Raw genomic sequence first — 17,101 nt, 5'->3', positions numbered from 1 at the left:
GTTGTGCAGTTGGCCAAGGTTATGGAGCTCCTGAGATGTGGAGTCAGGAATCTCACGGCCTGGGCCGAGTTTGAATTTTGGTCAGGATGTGAAGCCAGGCCGTCTGGCTCCAAAGCCTGTGCTCCCAAAACACTGAACCGGCTCTTCCTTGGAGTCACAGGGCCTGACTTTGAGTCAGATCTCTACTGTTCACTAGCTGTGCCACTTTGAACAAGTTACTTAACTTCTCTGTGCCTACATTTCTTCATCTGCAAAATGAGAACGGTGACAGTCACCCACCTCCTTGAGTCGTGAAGGGGACTACGAGCTGATGACTCAGCATACATAAAGCACTGAGAACAGAGTCTGGTATAGAAAGAAAGTGCTCAACTAGCTAATGTGATGATTAATCACTAAGCTATGAAGTTTCTCCTAGCATTCGAAAGATGTTTATGTAATTAAAATTTGATTTACACTTAACTGTTCAGGAATGCATTCATTTGCATAAAGCCCAAAGAAGAGTTCTATTTTCCGTCATCTGCTTTCCACCTAGAAGAGTGATTTCCAAGCCCTGAAGGGTCTATGGACACCCCTTGGGTCAGTCTAACTATAAGAGATGATGGACAGCAGGTGGGATCCAGACCTTCTCCACCTATACGGACTGGACGGAGGATTCTGCAAGTAAGAGATGTTCGCGAACCACTGGTTTTAAGGACTACTGTGGGGTCATGTGGTTGGTTCTGTCTACGTCCATGGTTCTAATTCCACACAACTGTAAAATTCAGGACGCCCGCTCTGCTGGGCGGAGACTCGCAACAATGACCCCCTCGGGCACACCCAGAGAGGGGGCAGCGAGGGGCAGAACCACACTCTCCACGACTTTAATATACTGCCCTTGTAGGAAGGACACGTCCGATTACAGAAGGCCGGCAGGGGCCAACAGAGGAATTCAAACAGAATGAACGGATGGCTTTTTGAGCCACCAGAAAGAGCAGATCTGGGCTCCTCAACGAGGGAGGACAGGGTGCGGCTGGTACAGGTGCACCAGGAGGCGGCTGTCCCCAGTACAGGAGGTAGCCCCTTTCGGGAAGAGGAACCCCCAACCCCGGGTTGGTAAAAAGTCCTACGGCCTGAATAGTGTCTTGCCTCTAGACTTGACCTCGTGCCCCAAAGGGAGGCGCTCGGATCTCCACAGCACAGTAGCAGATGAACAACTGAGGTTTACCAAGTGAGCAAGTATTTGAACTGAGCAATGTGCCAAACACCAATCTGTGAGTTATGGATGAAAAACAAAAAACACCCAGATTTGCTAATTCCCAGATTCCTGTGACGCCATCGCTTCCAGATGGCCGGTTTTCTCGTTGGCCACACTGTTCTGAGGGGTGTGTGCACATATGCGTGTTTTTATGCGTGTCTTCCCCGCCCCCTGCAAACAAAACCACTCCCATTTTGCTGAGCTGGGTTGTGTGGTAAGTTTCAATCCCCCCCAACCTCAGCCCCACCCTTCTTATCCCTCGGGAGCAGAGAGGCAAAACTAGGAGCCCAGGGTGGACAAGCTATCTCCTGAGGTTCCTTATCTGCCTACACTCCAACTGGGCTACTTTGGAGAATACGTGGAAAATGCTTTTGTAAAGGGATCGAGGAAAACAAAGAAAATAACTCGGCAGTGACACCAAAGCCAAAACATAAAATCAACTTTCTGGAGGGTCATTCCTGGAAGGCATGGAGAAGCACTGCCTTCCTCTCCCTTTCCTTATTCTCCATCGCATTTGGGGTGAACCACAGGAAACTGTCCTTTGTGTAGAACAAAGTCGGCCCCAAATAGGCCATTTCAAACGGTTCCCGCGAACACTTTTTAAAACTGTTTGAAATTAGCATCAAGGGAGAAGGGGGGTGGGGGTGTTGGAGGAAGTGGGGGAGGGGAGCAAAGGGGTTGTTGCCTGGCAACCAGAGCCTGGACCCCGACAGCCCCAGACGACCTCTTCTTACCCTGTGCCTGGCTGAGCTGTCTGGTCCAGGAGCCGCGTGCGCCTGTGTGTTGGGGGCGGGGTCCCCGGATGATTGCATCAATCTGCCGGATCCTGACACTCCTCCCTCCACCACTGCCCCTCAGGGAGACGGGAGAGTCTCTTTTGTTCTCAACCGGAGCCCAGCTCACCAGTTTCTCAGTTATTGCCCAGAGGGAGACTCTTAGCTGGGTGTGTCCCCCAAGGGTATGTTTTACGGGCTATTTCTTCCTCCGTGCAATGAAATGAACTTCTGATTACCTGCAGACTCAGCCTGGCGGTCTCTGCCTCTCGTCTATACCTTAACATCAATTTGCTTCATCATGTGCCTTTAAAATGTTACCTATTACCAGCCACCCCCCGGGGGCTGGAAACACATCTGTTTGGCTCATTTGGTAGAGTACCCGGTTCTGCAAAGACGAGACTAATAAATGAGGATGGCAATCGTGGTGAAGTGTGAGGTCAGCCGAAGCTGTGCCGATCGACACCCTTCTGGCTCTTTTTTTTTTTTTTTTTTTTGAGGTGGCCTGGTGGTCTGGGAGGTCCCGGACAGAAGGTTTCTAACACTGAGGCCCTCAGGCGGCTTGCCGCTCCTGCACATGGCTTCCCACTCCTGGCTGAGACCATACCTCCTGGTGAATTCGGCCCAGACAGGAGCAGATGGCATGTTGCTTCATGCTTCAGTGCACGGGCCAGCAAGCAAATCGGACCACCCTTCTCAGCTGAGCAGATATGGATTCAACTCTCTAGTTTTTCTCCCTTCTCTTGGCAACACGTGCTTTGGGGGAATTCCTGGTTTGCTTGCTAGAAAACTGTCCCTTGCATTTTTTTTTTTTTTTTTAACAGAAGAACATCCTTAACCACAGACGGGGCTGAGAATGCAGCGTGAGGGTGTGTACGTGGGGGTGTGCACACACATAGAGAACCCAAGTCTGTTTGTCTGTTCTTTGCAGCACTAGTAGGGTACCAGACGTTGTATGGGTTTTTTTTTTTTTAAGCTTATTATCGGCCGGGATATTTCCTTTACCCTCTGTGCTGTTTTACTCAGGGCCCATATTAACTTACTCAACTTCTAAGCGGGAATATCACCAGCGTGACTTGTCAGGAGAAAAATGATGAGAAGGTTTAATCCACTGCCGCTTGTCCCTTCCACACCTGATACCCCGAGGCTGATGCCTGATGTGGAAATCCTGGACTACATGTGTCACATGCTCAGATCTCCACCAGACAGACTAGGAACTTAGCTCACAGAAATGAAACGACCCGGGGAAGCCCATCTTCGGTTCTAGACTTGGGATGGGGGCTGAAGCCTTTAATTCCAGTTGTTTCTACACTTGATCTTAGGCAAAAGGCCAAGAAGCGATAATTCCAGTTGTTTCTGATGCTGGTGCTGGGGGCCAGCATAGCGGCCACGTTACAGGTGAACTATACCGTGTCCCAGGTCTGTATTATGTAGACTTCTCACAGCGCAATGAAACGAAAACAGGATGTAGCCTCAGAAGAGCTGTGCTCAAGCTGTATGCATGACTACATGACCTCAAGTGAATTAATTAACCTTCCTGAATTTCTGTTTCCTTATTAGCTGAGTTAGTGCCGGCTTCACACAGTCAGCGTAGGGGCCCCTGGGTGGCTTGGTCGGTTAAGCGTCTGACTTCAGCTCAGGTCACGATCTCGCCGTTCGTGAGTTCGAGCCCGATGTCTCCCTCTCTCTCTGCGTCTCCCCCACTGACACTCTATCTCTCTCTCTCGAAAATAAACATTAAAAAAATCAATACACAGTCAATATAAAAATTAAATGAGATGTGCCCCAGTGATACCCCCAAAGGAACTGTAAAATGTGCTCATTCCTGGGGAGGACATCCAGTATGAAATCTGGGCAGCCCTAAACAATTTGATTGTGCCCACAATCTTCTCTCTAATGATCTTCTCTCTATCCTTTAGCAGTACCCTGTCCAACAGAAATACCACGTCAGCCACAAATGTGAAGCCAGTATGAAATAAGATTTTTTTAGGAGTCCTATTAAACAAGGTTTGATTAACTTTAATTACATATTTTCTCTAACCTAATTAAGATACCCCCAAGTAGTTCATTTTTTTTTAATGTTTATTTATTTTTGAGAGAGAGAGAGAAAGAGCAAGTGGGGGAGGGGCAGAGAGAGAGGGAGACACAGAATCGAAAGCAGACTCCAGGCTCCGAGCTGTCAGCACAGAGCCTGACCCGGGGCTCAAACCCATGAACCGTGAGATCGTGACCTGAGCTGAAGTCAGATGCTTAACCGAATGAGCCACCCAGGCGCCCCCCAAATAGTTCATTTTCAACATGGAATCATCAATATAAAAATCATTAATAAGATTTTTTCACTTTTTTCCTTTGGTTTCCACACGAAGCCTTCCAAATCTGGTGTGTATTTTATACCACATCTCAGTTTGGGCCGCCCACATTTCGAACACTGCATTTCACTACACAGCACAGCTTTAGATCCTTCCTGATGTTTCTGTCCCACCAGCTTTCTCAGAACTGGGGACACCGTGTAATGTACAACCAGAACCCAGCTACTATCTTTCATTCTCCTGGAAAAAAAAAAAGAAAAACAACAACGGGCTCCACTTCTCAGAGTCACAGGACACTCTGTTCCTCTATTTTAACAGAAGTGGATGGTCAGCAAAGTGCCGCCCAAGGCTCCCGAGAGACTGGGTCAGAGGGAGAGACATGGCAATCCTGGAATGTCGCCTGACATCCCGGGGCAGCTTCCTGAACAGAACACAAAGAGGGGTTCACGGCGGCAGGGTCGTGGGGCTGGAGAGGAATCCGATTCGTAAAGCTCTACCATCCGAGGGAAGAACTGCAGCCAACAGAGCATAACTTCGACTCATCTACAGCGCCGGGCACAGCCCAGAGACAAGTACGAGGCACGTGTCTGTTGTTCTTGTCCCGGCCTGCCTTCCTGTAGGACAGGCGGCCGCGTCATGTCCTAAGCCTCAGGAGAACCTAATAAGGCACGGCCACACCTCAGCCATTCCAATCTAGTGAAAATCTATTCTATTTTTAAGAAACGCAAGAGAAAGAATCCAGAATCTTCCTTATTAACCGCTTCCAGTCCCCCATCTATTGACCCTCACTGTCAGGAAATTCTCCTGGGTCTTATTTAAATGATTCTCGCTAAGGCTAAAGCACAGTTCCCTTTCTTTGCTTTCAAAACGCTCCCCTACCTAGGCAGAATAAAAAAATGAAGAAAGTAATTTTAAAGGAATAACCACCTGGAGATAGGATTTGAGAATGTTACTTTAATACAAAACACTCGTGACACCCTCTTATCTGGCTACAGAAGGATCAGGAAGAGGCTGATAGAGAGACATATTTGAGGGCGGCCTCCCTCATTCTGACGCAGGCTTTTCCGACTACATTTCTAACTGGTTGAAACAATTTTGGCTGACAGAGCAAATGACAGGGTCTCCAGGTTGGACGGGAGGGTGATCTGGCTGGAAACCTGTCACACAACGACGACCAAGGTTGGAGGCTTGGCTTTGTCTCTTGAAAGCCCACATCATCGTTCCGGCTGTCCTTAAGTGGAATTTAAGGACTTACGGAGTCACACGGTAATGCTGTGGGGGCCGCTGGCCGTGGATTTCAAGATGCACCTTTCAAACATTAAATCTGAGCGTGTGCACTCCGGACCTTTGCCCTTTCGCCTGTACGGGTACTGAGGGATTTACTCAGGGCAATCAGGGATTTGGCAGCACAGATTCTGCTCAGTAATCCCAAAAGGGTTTTTTTTTTTTTTTTAACGTTTTATTTATTTTTGAGACAGAGAGAGACAGAGCATGAATGGGGGAGGGGCAGAGAGAGAGGAAGACACAGAATCGGAAGCAGGCTCCAGGCTCTGAGCCATCAGCACAGAGCCCGATGCGGGGCTCGAACTCACAGACTGTGAGATCATGACCTGAGCCAAAGTTGGACGCTCAACCGACTGAGCCACACAGGCGCCCCCCAAAAGGGCTTTAGAAGAAGCATTAAATGTTGGGATTATGGCCATTTTGTTATAACCCAAAGAAGGGAAATGCTATTGTCACAGGGGCCAGGTCCTCAGCGCTGCAGGAAATGATCTGTGAGGGTGCCCGGTTATCAGAATCCTTCTGGTCGGACGCAGGTCTCGTTCGTTGTTGGTTCCACGTCGTTTAACGCTTCTCTCGTGCCGTCGAAGTTCTGTGAGATGTAGCCTTCGTGCGTTTCTAACTCTAACAGCGGCTGAAAAAGCAGACCTCCCATCTCTGCCGCTACCTACTGATTTTATTCGACCAGCCGCTCTTGTGTAAACCTGCACATGCTTCCCCGTGGGGGATAAACATTTCCCCCACACCTGCCTCTCCATCTAACAGACCCTGGAGGGTACACGTCGTCGGCAACACTCGCCCCTCCCCAGCCCCGCAACTCTAGGTCACAAGACTGAGAAGGGCCATTTCCTCATCTGAGCCTTGTCACAAACACTCTGAAACTGGTCTTCAAACCAACAACATCAAACCCTTCGGCCCTCAATGTAATTGGGTGACTGAAGTATAAAGGAGTCTGCAAGGGCATCACTCTGTGGAGTTAGCAATATGAAAAAGAGAATTATGGGATCCAAGCGTTTTATTCTACCAAAAACTTAGCATGGGTCCAAACAAACTCAACAATATGGGATTCCCTTTAGAAAGGATTTTGTCTAAAGAACATAACCCTGAGCAAGAGAACTTTGTGGAAGAGAAAGAAAAGTCATATTTAACTTGGTGTTTGCCCACTTCCTTTTTTTTTTTTTTATGTATAGTTTTTTTGTGCGTGTGCTAAACTAAATCCTCTGCCAAGCCATTGGTTCCATGCCAAAAAGTCCTTTGGAGAAATAATACCAGGGCATTTTAGGATTAGCCCATTCTTTCATTCCACAAGGATCTGTTCGGTGGCATTTCTGCTGGGTGCTGGGGATACACAGCAATCTTGACACGGACTCAGCCCTCAAACTGTGGGCGGCTCTGGGCAACAGAGTAAACGGGCCATGACCGCGAGCTGTGACACTGAATTATGGCAGTGCTCGAAGAGGGGACCCATAGGGGAGGAGGCACAGCCAAGAACAAGACTTGGAGGGGGGCAGGGGGTAGGGCCAAGAGGTTGGGGGAAAAGTATCTTCTAAGCCGTGAACTGGAGGCTTAACAGAAACCAGCAGGGCACAGGGGTGCGGGCGTGGGAGGGAGCACGCTAGCTATGCTAGCAAGAGGAAGTAACATGTGACGTTGTATTCCCAAGGGGACGGGCAGAGTGTAACTTCTCACCATCTGGATTGTGAAGGGCTCAGGATGGCCCATCCTAAACTGTGCACAGCAGTAACTAAATACCTTTCCTGTGACTCAAGTTCACTTCCAGCGCCCTGGTTTACATCCTCCCAGGGCAGGCTGGCCAACAGATCAGAACTTCACTGCCACTTGAGGCCTCATTTCCTGTTTCAGACAGTGGCTGTTTTCCACACCTCTAAACGCTGAGTTTAAAAAAAAAAAAAGCATCTAAAAAACACAAGGCCACTCCCCTACAAATTCTTCCTGCTGATTCTTAATAGTTGAAAGCTCCAAATACTTTGTTAGTGATTTTGCTAACGGAGGAGATCTAACTCACTTTACCCTTCCCGTATGCTGGCTCACCTCACCCCCCACATCCAAACCACAAGTCTGACTCTTAAGAAGGCCATAAATCTTGGAATCTAGCCTAGGACATAATCCCAAACACGGGACAGCTCTATACACACGGGTAAATTAATGACGGCATTTGCCGGTAACAGCGGAAAAACCATAAAACAAACAAACAGAAAACCTTAAACGTACCCAAATGAGTGAACGGTTAGGTAATGATGGTATATCCATTTCTGGAATTTCTGTTAATATTAACAAAGATGAAAACTTATAGCAACCTGGAAAATGCCAGTGAAAGACGTTAGGTGGAAAAATAAAATATACAGAACTACACACACTATGATGACAACCTTGCAAGAAATAGAACTACAAAAAATGCTGGAAAGGAATTTGCTGAAATGAGACTAATAGGGGAATTAGTGTGCGGTGATTATGAGCTTTTTCCTATTTTCTATGTTTCCCACGTTGCGTTTGTAATGCCTTTATAATTTAAATCTAATTAAAAGTATTAGTTCCTTGGGGCGTTGGAGTGGCTCAGTTGGTTGAGTGTCCTACTTCGGCTCAGGTCATGATCTCACAGCTTGTGGGTTCGAGCCCCGCATCGGGCTCTGTGCTGACAGCTCAGAGCCTGGAGCCTGCTTCAGATTCTGTCTCCCTCTCTCTGCCCCTCCCCCGGTCGCGCTCTGTCTCAGTCTCTCAAAATTGAATAAACATTAAAAAAAAAAAAAAAAAACAGTATTAGGGGCACCCGAGTGGCTCAGTCGGTTAAGTGTCCGACTTCAGCTCAGGTCATGATCTCATAGTTCACGGGTTCAAGCCCCGCATGGGGCTCTGTGCTGCCAGCTCAGAGCCTGGAGCCTGCTTCGGATTCTGTGTCTCCCTCTCTCTCTGTCCCTCCCCTGTTCACATTCTGTCTGTTTCTCTCTTTCTCTCAAAAATAAATAAATATCAAAAAAAAATTTTTTTTTAAAGCATTAATTCCTTTAAGTTAGCAACCGGAACATTTCCAAATCCAAGCGGGACGTACGGGGGAGCATGAGGTAAGGGTATTTGTATGTGAATCTTCCATCGCAACAGAACCAGTTTCCACAGTGGACGGGCATGCAGGTACCATTTCAACGTACTGACGAACTACAGCTTATTTGGCAAAACGTTCTGGGTAATGAGGAGCACTGCCCTGAGAGTCTGACAGACATCTGAGAATGTCAAGTGCATACAGTGACAAAAGTTGGGAGTCGAACAACAGATGTAAGTTCTTTAAATCAAGTTGGGCAGCTTCACGAGTCTTTAGGGTTCTCAGTGAAACAGTGATTTTTTTTTTTTTCAACAGTAAGCTTAACAAGACCGGGGTCTCTGATTCTAATACTACTCTGACTTCTCGGACCCTGATGTGTGCTCAGTTTGGAGATGGAGTGATTGATTTCCTGCGGGTCAAGGGACACATAGATGTTCCAGGGTGATGTGATGTTGACCCACGGGAGGGAGGTGACTTGGCCCTTGGAGGGAAGACAGAGCCAGGAGAATGCTTCTCTTCCCCCATACCTACAAAAGCTTAACTTGAAAACAGCCAATGGTTCCCTATCCCTCTCTGAGCCGGGAAGACGACCAAATCTGTTTTAGCAGCCGCGAGACTTATTTGTGTTACATTACAGCGAACTCCTTCAAGTACAAACAGCTAATGGCAGTTGTGGAATTTCCTTTTCTAGAGACGTGCAACAGGAGGTCAGATATACATCTGGCCTTGAATGCCTGAGGCGTGGTGTACAAAGAAATAGAACGAACGAAAATAGCACTCACACACAAAAATACCACGGTGCGCCATCCCTCTCTCAGACGCTCTGAGATACCGATTTAAAACCCGTTTATAAATGGATGACGGGCATCTGGGGCGCCTGGGTGGCTCAGTCGGTTGAGCGTCCGACTTCGGCTCAGGTCATGATCTCGCGGTTCGTGAGTTCAAGCCCCGCGTCGGGCTCTGTGCTGACAGCTGGGGGCCTGGAGCCTGTTTCGGATTCTGTGTCTCCCTCTCTCTGCCCCTCCCCCGTTCATGCTCTGTCTCTCTCTGTCTCAAAAATAAATCAACGTTAAAAAAAATTTTTTTTAAAAAAACAAATGGGTGACGAGCATCGAGGAGGGCACTCGTTAGGACGAGCACTGGGTGTCGCATATAAGCGACGAACCACAGGAATCTCGTCCCGAAGCCAAGAGCACACTGTACATGCTGTGTGTTAGCTAACGTGACAATAAATTGTGTTAAAAACTAAAATAAAACCCGTTTACATATTCCCCCACCCATCAGCTGAATCGGAGACTGAACCACATCAGCCCCGGAAGAAGTTCAGAACGTTGGCCAAGAGCCACTTACCTGTACTAAGAGTTCCAGCTTCCTGTCATCCAGAAGATGTACTTGACATCGACGGCCCTCCGTCATCTACGAAGAAAGACAAACGATGGTCACTGAGAGTCTAACAGCCTGACAGATGGTTAATAGGCGCCCTATGCTGGACCACACCAGGCACAGCGCTCTGGGCAAATCTTGCAGAAGTGGCAGGAGGGGTTCCTTCCTTCCTTTAAAACCACTCAGGGAGCACTTTCTATGTGCCAGGCACTATCCTGGGAGCTGGGTGTCCAAGAGCACCCAAGACAAGGTCCCTGCCCTCACGGAGCTTACGTTTCTTACGGGGGAGATATAAAATAAATTAGCAAATACGTTCACAACCTGATACCAGGTGGTGAGAAGTGTTCCGCGCTTTAATCATTCTTCCGTTCAGTAACTGTATCACCACGCATCAGGGGCAGATTTCAGTATCCTGTCTCTGCCACCTCTCCTGTCCCCCTGACAGTCCCCCTTACCGAGCACACGGGAGCAGACGACCACCCCACAGGCAACTGGCTTTGATGTCTGTGAAGCTTCTTTCTCCACAGGATAATCGTTTAGTATCCTAGTCCCTACACTGCTTTCACCCGTGATAGAAGAACGTGGGAGGCTAAATGCTCACAGCTAAGCCTGACCCCCGACCCTTGTGCCTTTCACAACTATCACCACCGGCCCTGTAACAGAAAGAGCATCCAGGCAAGCAAGAGGAGACCCACGCCGGGTCCTGGCCCCTCGGGTCCATTCGTCTCTGCAGCCCATCTCCTATACAAAAGCGACTGGGCTGATACCAATGGAGTGCCACCAGAGCTTTAATAACTGGGTTTCTGGAAGGAAGAAGCCTTAATTTGTAGCATCTGCTAGAGCCCTGGCATCCCTCTCAAAGGAAATCCTTTGAAGAATGAGGCTCCTTCTAGATGTCAGCGGGCCACCGCTCTAACCAAAACTTCTCTCTCTGCACTCCAGATATCTTCACGGTGTTTGATCTCCAGTTACTGTCCACACAACACGGATGGTATTTCCCACACCCACAGTAGACTTAAATAATTCCAGGAGCACGGATGGTAGTGAAGTCTGGTCAAATAACAGGAAATTTCCCATCCATTAGTGACGGGTTTTGAGTATTTATTACCTTTGTTTTTAATATAACATACTTGACTCTAAATTTATATAATTTAATGTCAATAATGGCCCTGGCATGCAGAATTCCCGGAAACATACCTACTGGCTGTTACAATGGGTAAGAGCAAGTTCCAACACCATTGTCTGGACCAGAAGACCCAGCAGGGTCCTTCCAAGCCCTCGTATTTGTATAGGACTCTGCAGCCCCCCCGCTGAAGCCACCTTCTTTTTGCCCAGTGCGCAGCCGTTTCATGCAGACCCAAGGGCAGGCCTGGCCTTATCTCCCTGCACAGCTATCGTGGTCCCTTCTCAAGAGTGCTTTCTCCAGGAAAGATGGGAGAGATAGCATCCTCTGGCTCAACAGGGATTATTCTCTAACGATCATCATGTCCCAAACTGGTTTGTACTCCCATGAGAAAAGTCTCCTTCACCAGAAGGAGGGTGACTTCCTCACCCACCAAGCTACCATCAAGTCAGATTTCCTTAGTTATGGGATCTTAACCAAAACAACAGGCTCTGCCTGCATGGGGCCCAAATAAAGTCTCTTGAATGGGAGTTACAGTAATGCCTCAGCAGTCCCCAGCTCTTAGAAAAATCATCACGAGAAATTTCACACGCCCATAAGCACTCCAACAGAGGTTAAAGGACGGTACAAACGGAGGAGAACTTCAGTCCAGAGGTTTGCCATTTTGCACATAAAAGCCAAAGCAGGCAGCTAGGGGCATGAGGTGGCTCTGTGAAAAGTCCTTATTCGTTCTTGGAACTCTTAACGTTAGGTGTGAATCGCCTTAAAAGGAGAATGGGCTCCAATCCCATTAGAAACCACTAACTGCACACAGTAGGCATCCCAGCTGGCTGACTTCATTTTAAAAAACCCATTAGCTTCAAAAAATAGACAAATGGGACTACATCGTAATAAAAAGCCTCTGCCCAGCAAAGGAAACCGTCAACCAAATGAAAAGTCAACCTGCTGAATGGAAGACAATTACTTGCCAGTCACATATCTGGCAAGGTGTTAATATATAAAGAACTCTTAGGACTCAGCAGCAAAACTGCAAACGATCCTATTATAAAATGGGCAGAGGGTCTGAAGGGGCATTTTTCCAAAGAAGACCTACACATGGCCAGCAGACACATGGTAAGATGCCCAACATCACTCATCGTCAGGGAAATACAAATCACAACCACAGTGAGATACCCCTCACACCTGTTAGAGTGGCTAGTATCAAAAAGACAAGAAACAACAAGGGTTGATGATGATGCAGAGAAGAGGGAACCTTCGTGGATGGCTGGTGGGAACGCAGGCTGGTGCAGCCCCTGTGGAAAACGGTATGGAGGTTCCTCAAAAAATTAAAAATAGAACTACCCCACGATACAGCCGTTCCACTTCTGGGTATTTATCCGGAGAAGATGAGAACACGAATTCGAGAAGATAAATGTATCCCCTTTCTCCCTGCATCATTATTTACAGCAGAGAAGACACAGAAGCAACCTACGTGTCCACTGGGGGATAAATGGATAAAGCACACGAGGTACGTATATTCAGCGGAGTATCGTTCAGCCAGAAGAAAGAAGGAAATCTTGCCAGTTGTGACAATACGGGTGGACATTGGGGGGCATCAGGCTGAGTGAAATAAGGCGGAGAAAGACAGATGACCTCACTTATATTTGGAATTTACACAAACAAACAAAAAAGAAAGAAAAAACCAAATTCATGAACACAGAGAACTTACTGGTAGTTGTAGACCGGGGGGGGAGGGGTGTCAGGAGGTTGGGGGGAATTGGTGAAGTGGGTCCGAGTGTCAAAAGGCACAAAGTCCCAGCAATTCAGTTCTTACTAGAAAGAACCCAAGGTTAACACAGAGGAGGTTCAGGGAAGAAAAAGTGCACAACCATCCAGCACATTATTTTGAAATTCCTTTAAAGACATTATAGGTTTCAGAAAATTCTCTGAAGGGTGGGGGACACAGGAGAATTTTTATAAAGGAAACCTGCCTGTCCCTATAGAACCTTCAGAACACAAAGTGTTTTTTTAGTGGTTATTTATTTTTCGGAGAGAGAAAGAGAGCAGGGGAGGGGCAGAGGGATAGGGAGACAGAGAATCCCAAGCAGGCCCCTTGCTGTCAACACCGAGCCCGATGCGGGGGCTCGAACTCATAAACTGTGAGATCATGACTTGAGCTGAAACCAAGAGTCAGTCAGATGCTCAGCCAACTGAGCTAGCCAGGTGTCCCTAAAACACAACGTTTGGAGCTTTGTTTTATCATAAAAGCTAAGGACATAAACACGTTCTTGACTTACTTATCCACATTTCAACAAAATGGATACAAACAAAGGGAAATTGGAATCGCCAAGATATCAAATAAAGGTGGTTTTTTTGTTTGTTTTCTTTCTTGTTTTTTAGAGAGAGAGAGAAAGCACAAGCATGAGAGAGGTGCAAAGGGAAAGGGAGGGAGAGAATCTTCAGTAGGCTCCACGCACAGCACGGAGCCCCACGAGGGGCTCGATCCCACAACCCTGGGATCACGACCTGAAAAGAAATCAAGACTCAGACGCTCAACTGACTGAGCCACCCAGGCTCCCCTCAAATGAAGGTTTAATTGCAACACCAAAGAGGCCGTATATCATTTTCTCAGAATTATTTTGAAGCACGCAAAATGTGACGCGACACTGAGCTCACACCCACACATAAAAGTTTTACTGTGCGGCTCTCATTTTCATCTGAAAGATAACATCCTCATTCCGTTAACGAATCTCACCTTATCGGCTCAGCAGTTGAAGGAATTAACTACCCCTGAAGAGGTGACGCTCTACTGAATTTTTCCAAATTCATTCTTCTCTTCCAAAGAGCCTCCATTTTCAGGCCTGCGGAATTTATGACCACGCACCCTGTGTTACCAGGGAATTTACACGCGAGGTGCCTCCCTCTGGGAAGGCAAAATGTCCCTGGGCGGTAGGGGCAGGCGGGGAATGCAGCCCAGAGAACTGAGTCCAAACAGAAACCCAACTTTGAATCATCATGGTTTTGAAAGTATGCCTGTCTTTTGATGGCACTGATGGGGCTTTTTTTTTTTTTTTTTTTTTTTTTCCTCAAAAGGGGGACGGTTTGTTGTTCCGGACTGAAGGAAGACAGGCCCGTCCTGCTCTCATCAGTTCAGAAAAGGTTCACCATCCTGGGCGTGTGCGGGAAAGAGTGGACATCTGCAGCTTTGTCTCCCTTGCCAGGCCTACTCAAGTTTTCTTTTGAAACCGAACAATTGTAAAATAATAGTGCTTTGCTTGTTTTCATTTTCAGCTGCTCAGACACAATTGGGAGCCTTGGCGTCCCTCTCCGAGGAAATCCTTTCGGAGAACACGGCTTCTTGTAGATGTCAGCTGGCCGTTACCCCAACATAAATCGTCTTGCCACAATACAATTCTACACCAAGCAGAGGCCTGCCAAATGCACCGTGATGCTCAAGGATATATAGAAAAGCGTTACTTTGGAAGCCGGTGTCCACGCGGTTGATCCAACTCTGCGGTTAAGACACACACGGAATCAGGAAGACTGTGCATAAACAGAGACGTGCATTTACGATGCCAGCTTAGGTGAGCAGAGCCGAAAATGAAACAATATGTGTAGTTTAAAGGCAGCCTATAAAATCATCGCGCGTGTGGACAGGAATCGGGAGGCCAAAATAAAAATAGTTGGTGTGCTTATGGGGAGTTCCCTCCCAAACCATCCAAATATGACTGACATTTTTTTTTTTTCAGTTAAAACAAATGTAAAAACGAGAAACTTTATCTAGAAAAACAAAATCACGGTGTTTGAGGTCAGCCAGAGGAAATGGATCCTGAGAAGCTTCTTTCTCAACGAATCGGTTTTAGATTGCCTGTGTTTTTTAACGTATCGAATCAGATCCATGAGTTTACAAATGAGAATTGTAATTGTCACACGGGTGGGTCGGAATACTGAAGACGAACAACCCAATACATCCTCTCTCTGCAGGTGGAATTAAAAAAAAATGGCGACCAGAAGTTACTAGGCTTCGCATTATGACTCTTTTCTCTACACATCACCTTTCCCTCTCACTCCCTCCTGCTCTCCCTCCTCCCTCTCCTGTTTTTGTCCCTTGCCAAATAATTTATGCACTATGGTACACACGAACGGAGGAAGCGCTCTGAAGAAATAACCCGAGTTCGGGGCGCCTGGGTGGCTCGGTCGGTTGAGCGTCGGACTTGGGCTCAGGTCATGATCTCGCGGTCTGTGAGTTCGAGCCCCGCGTCGGGCTCTGTGCTGAGCGCTCGGAGCCTGGAGCCTGTTTCCGATTCTGTGTCTCCCTCTTTCTCTACCTCTCCCCCGCTCATGCTCTCTTAATGTCTCAAAAATAAACATTAAAAAAAAATTAAAGAAATAACCCGAGTTCCACTGTTTATGACATTTTCATAGAAACCTAATGCAGGTGTACAAATGGTTACAGGGGTCACTGATTCTGAGCTTGGAAACACACGTGGCTTTCAAAAATAAAAACTAAAAAGCATTTCATTAGCACGTGTGACCTTTACATTTCCTGAGGCACATTTATAGCGAGACTGATCCTGAGGCACCCGGGGTGAGGGGTGGGTGGGCACAGGGGAGGGGAGGCAGCATTCACAGCCGGCAAAAATACCTTTGAACCTTGCTTCCACACGCCCACTTGGTTGGTCTCTGGGCCCAGTAAGTTATCGTGTTGCGACTCCTATTCGTTTTAGAGACAGTGACTTTCTCAGACAATAAAACGAGAAATATTAAAGACTCAGGGCGGTTGGGTGGCTCAGTCAGTTAAGCCTCTGACTTCGGCTCAGGTCATGATCTCACGGTCCGTGGGTTCGAGCCCCATGTTGGGCTCTGTACTGACAGCTCAGAGCTTGGAGCCTGCTTTGGATTCTGTGTCTCCCTTGCTCTCTGCTCCTCCCCTGCTCATGCTCTGTCTCGCTCTTTCTCAAAATGAATAAATATTTAAAAAAAAAAAAAAAAAGAAATATTAAAGACTCACTAGGATTGTATAAAGTGAAGAATTCACATTTCCAAAACATCTTCATTTAGGAAAGTTAGCAATACTCCTCCCCCCTCCAAAATCCTGAAATCCTATCCTTTAAATTTTTATCATCATGTAGAAAATTCAGATTTCGAAAGCATGCAAGCCAAGGCCCCAACACAGAAGACAAGCCTCCTGTCCTAGCCTGGTCCGTTAGACCACAGAGCATCCCAAGGCTGCCACATGGGGGGGTGTGCTACCCAACACCTCACAATCCGCCCTTTGACCTGGGCCTGTCTGTGGCTCAGAAGGAAATTCCAGAGACATGACTACAATGTCCCAGCACAACTCACTGTTGGAGCGTCTGCTCTTGGGGTCAGCTCCACACGTCACATCGCTCCCTCGTTCTTCTGAGAGCTTCCTCTCGGACTGACGAAGCCCCAGCGACCCGGCTCAGGTGCCAGAAAGTCACAGGATCACAAAATCTCAACGATCCCAACACTGTCACCTCCAAGAGACGAACGAAGGCGATACTTTCACGGCGGCCTCAAGAAATGCAGCTCACCGCGAACACGCAGACAGAGAGGACTTCAGGCAAACTAAAATTTGTGGAAAATATGCATACATTTGCTGATGCTCACACTTAACCTGTAGCATGGAAATGCCAGAGACAATAAATTGTTATAATGTAATATTATAATATCAAAACAGGCCTGGGGAGCCTCTGCCCATAATCTTTAAAGATTAAGGGTATTTTGCCCAGTTTTATCATCCATAATCTCCTCTCCCCCCATCTCAAACCTACCTTTTCTGTCTTTAAGTGACATCATACTAAAATAACACAGCAGTGGAAGGAGACACAAGGTGACAAACACCAGAAGTCTGATTCAGAGAGAATGACCTTGTCCCTGTTTTGCCCCCTGTCCTCTGGCAAACTGTTTCACCTCCGCCTTGACCACAAGGTGGACTGA

General features: G+C 47.4%; 1 protein-coding gene across 12 annotated transcripts in view; it reads right to left on the bottom strand.

Moving 5' to 3' along the window:
- The window catches only part of FRMD4A (FERM domain containing 4A), a 614,411-nt gene that overhangs the window by 179,461 nt on the left and 417,849 nt on the right, over nt 1-17,101 (bottom strand). For all 12 annotated transcript variants that reach the window (XM_058682170.1, XM_058682174.1, XM_058682172.1 and 9 more), the window contains one exon: nt 10,003-10,068. In XM_058682170.1, coding sequence (XP_058538153.1) covers nt 10,003-10,068 — 66 coding nt within the window. The remainder of the gene's footprint in view (nt 1-10,002; nt 10,069-17,101) is intronic.

Source organism: Neofelis nebulosa, chromosome 8 (genome assembly GCF_028018385.1).
Source record: "Neofelis nebulosa isolate mNeoNeb1 chromosome 8, mNeoNeb1.pri, whole genome shotgun sequence".
Taxonomy (NCBI): domain Eukaryota; kingdom Metazoa; phylum Chordata; class Mammalia; order Carnivora; family Felidae; genus Neofelis; species Neofelis nebulosa.
This window is presented reverse-complemented; position numbering and strand designations above follow the sequence as displayed.